Consider the following 2,612-nt stretch of genomic DNA (forward strand, 5'->3'; position numbering starts at 1 on the left):
TCAGATTCAGTTGCAGAGCCAAAACCAACAGTCCAAGACTCATCTGCGGGATGCTCACAAACCGAGGGGGAACAACCTTCATCAAACAGACCCGAAGACTCCTTTGAAGTAGACGACATTCCCTCGAGTGCATTTGATGATCATCAACAATCTTGTCTACATATCTGGACGGAAGATCACCTACCAGACCAGATAATCGAGAATCCATTTGCAGGTATATAAACTCATTGTCATTATGCAACTTTCATGTCCACGATCGAACCCAGAACCATGAAAGAAGTTCTTCTGGAGCCTGATTGGATAATTGCTATGCAAGAAGAACTGGCTGAGTTTGAAAGAAATCGGGTTTGAAAGCTGGTACCGAAGCCTAAAGGCCACACTGTAGTTGGAACTAGATGGATTTTCAAGAACAAATTAGATGAATCGGGTGTAGTGGTTCGCAAAAAGTCTTGTTTGGTTGCAAAAGGGTACAGTAAACTAGAAGGTGTTGGCTATGATGAAACATATACTCCAATTGCAATGATGGAAGCCATACATATTTTTCTAGCGTATACATCTCATAAGAACATCAAGGTCCATCAAATGGATGTGAAAAGTGCTTTCCTTAATAGCGAACTGAAAGAAGAAGTGTATCTGCAACAACCTTTAGGCTTCAAAAGTTCAGAGTTTCCCAACCATTGTTATAAGTTGGAGAAAGCAGTCTACGGATTAAAGCAGGCAGCTAGAGCTTGGTATGACACTCTTTCATAGTTTCTCGTCAACTCCGGGTACAAACGAGGTGTGATAGATCCCACTCTTTTCAGATGAGTTAATGATAAACACTTGATGCTCGTTCAAATGTATGTAGATGATATCATTTTCGGCTAAAATGATCAAGGAATGGTGGATGATTTTGCCAAGCTCATGACCGACAAATTCCAAATGGGCATGAGTAGAGAGATTAATTTCATTCTAGGTCTTCAGGTCAAACCAGATAGTTCAAGGAATTTTCATCTATCAAGAAAAATATACCGCTGAGCTGTTAAAGAAATTCTCAATAGATAATTTCTCCTCGGCAAAGGTCCCCATGGCCTTCGGGTATAAGATCTCAGCTGACCCTACCAGAGAGTCAGTTGATCATAAGATATACCGAGGAATGATCGGTTCATTGATGTACCTCACTACAAGTAGACCTGATATGGTCTTCGCCGCGGGTTTATGTGTTGGATACCAGGCCGATCCCAAAGTATCTCACTTGACCATAGTAAAGAAGATCTTCAGGTATCTCAAAGGAAGTAAGGCCTTAGGTCTTTGGTATCCAGCAGGAAACGACTTCAGTTTACAGGCTTTCACTGACGTAGATCATGCAGGGTGCAAACTTGATAGAAAGAGCACCTCGGGAGGATGTCAGTTTTTGGGTGGAAGATTAGTAAGTTGGTCCTCAATGAAACAAAATTATGTTTCCCTCTCCACCGCAGAGGCTGAATATGTGGTCGCAGCCAGTTACTGCTCTCAGGTCCTCTGGATGAAGACACAACTTTTGGACTATGGGTACAGGATGCTACGGGTACCTATCTACTGTGATTCAGAGAATGAAATAGCCATTTCACATAATCCTATTCACCACTCAAAGACAAAACACATAGAGCTACGACATCACTTCATCAAAGACCATATCCTCAAAGGTAACACCGAACTAATTTTTGTTCCAACTCATGAGGAAATAGCTGATGTTTTCATCAAGGCACTCTATTCCACAAAACTGAATGGATTTTTGGAAATGTTAGGAATCATGAACCTAGACCCTCAGTTCTTCTTGAAAGGGTAACAACCGAAGACCTCATAGTGTTCGGGTGTGATTAAAATTGCTTATTTTCTTTTATCAAAACAAATTCCTGAAGCATCTTACTTAGCTTTTTCTCTTTCTAGAATAACTGATGTAGTACATACTTCATAAGTTGCTCCTCGGTATGCTTTGTATACCGAAGATCACCTATGATCTATTTACTCCTCGGGTCTCTTTATTTCTTTTATGTCTAACCTTTGTGATCAAGTTACTCTTCAGTTCTCTCTCCCGCAGACTCATCAAACAACCCGAAGTCATCTTGCATCAGGCGTATTAAATTTCATTATGTGCTACTTAATGAATTTGAAACATTCTTTTAAATTCAATTTTGTCGCACATGAAAACAGTTACTCTTCAAAAGACTTTTCATAATCAGACCTATTTTTGGTTAAAGGATAAACATGTTGATTTTCCTTAAAATAAAACTTTTTTGAAAATCCCTTTGACTTAACCAATCCCATCAAGCAACCGTTAGGGTCACATCCATTCCACTTCCACACTTTATTCAATGGATGCAACCATTTTCACCCCATGATTTCACGACGCGTCATCATGTACCTGCAACGAACATTAAATGCCCCTCTTTTCCCGGAAAACATGTTTTTGATTTATTTTATAAAAACTGATAAAGATAAGACTCAAAGGTTTTTACAACTGTTAATTAAATGAATATTAATCTTTTTGAAATCCGGAGGTATAAAAACCCCTCTTCTTCCCCAAGAAAGCTTTACGCTTTCTGAACTCTTACAGACGATCTTCTCCTTCTTCACCTTCTTGCTAAAAATAC

General features: G+C 39.4%; 1 protein-coding gene across 1 annotated transcript; it reads left to right on the forward strand.

Moving 5' to 3' along the window:
- Positions 1–1,066: 1,066 nt before the first annotated feature.
- LOC145163979 (secreted RxLR effector protein 161-like) lies at positions 1,067–1,807 on the forward strand. The gene has a single exon (XM_079082711.1). It carries the CDS (start codon positions 1,067–1,069, stop codon positions 1,805–1,807), a length of 741 nt encoding a protein of 246 aa, XP_078938837.1.
- Positions 1,808–2,612: the final 805 nt, after the last annotated feature.

This window comes from Lactuca virosa, chromosome 3 (assembly GCF_052849685.1).
Source record: "Lactuca virosa cultivar CGN04683 chromosome 3, Lactuca_virosa_CGN04683_v6, whole genome shotgun sequence".
In the NCBI taxonomy this organism is placed as follows: domain Eukaryota; kingdom Viridiplantae; phylum Streptophyta; class Magnoliopsida; order Asterales; family Asteraceae; genus Lactuca; species Lactuca virosa.

Coding starts and splice junctions, on each gene's coding strand:
- LOC145163979 (XM_079082711.1), top strand. CDS start 1,067: ATGGCCTTCGGGTATAAGATCTCAGCTGACCCTACCAGAGAGTCAGTT.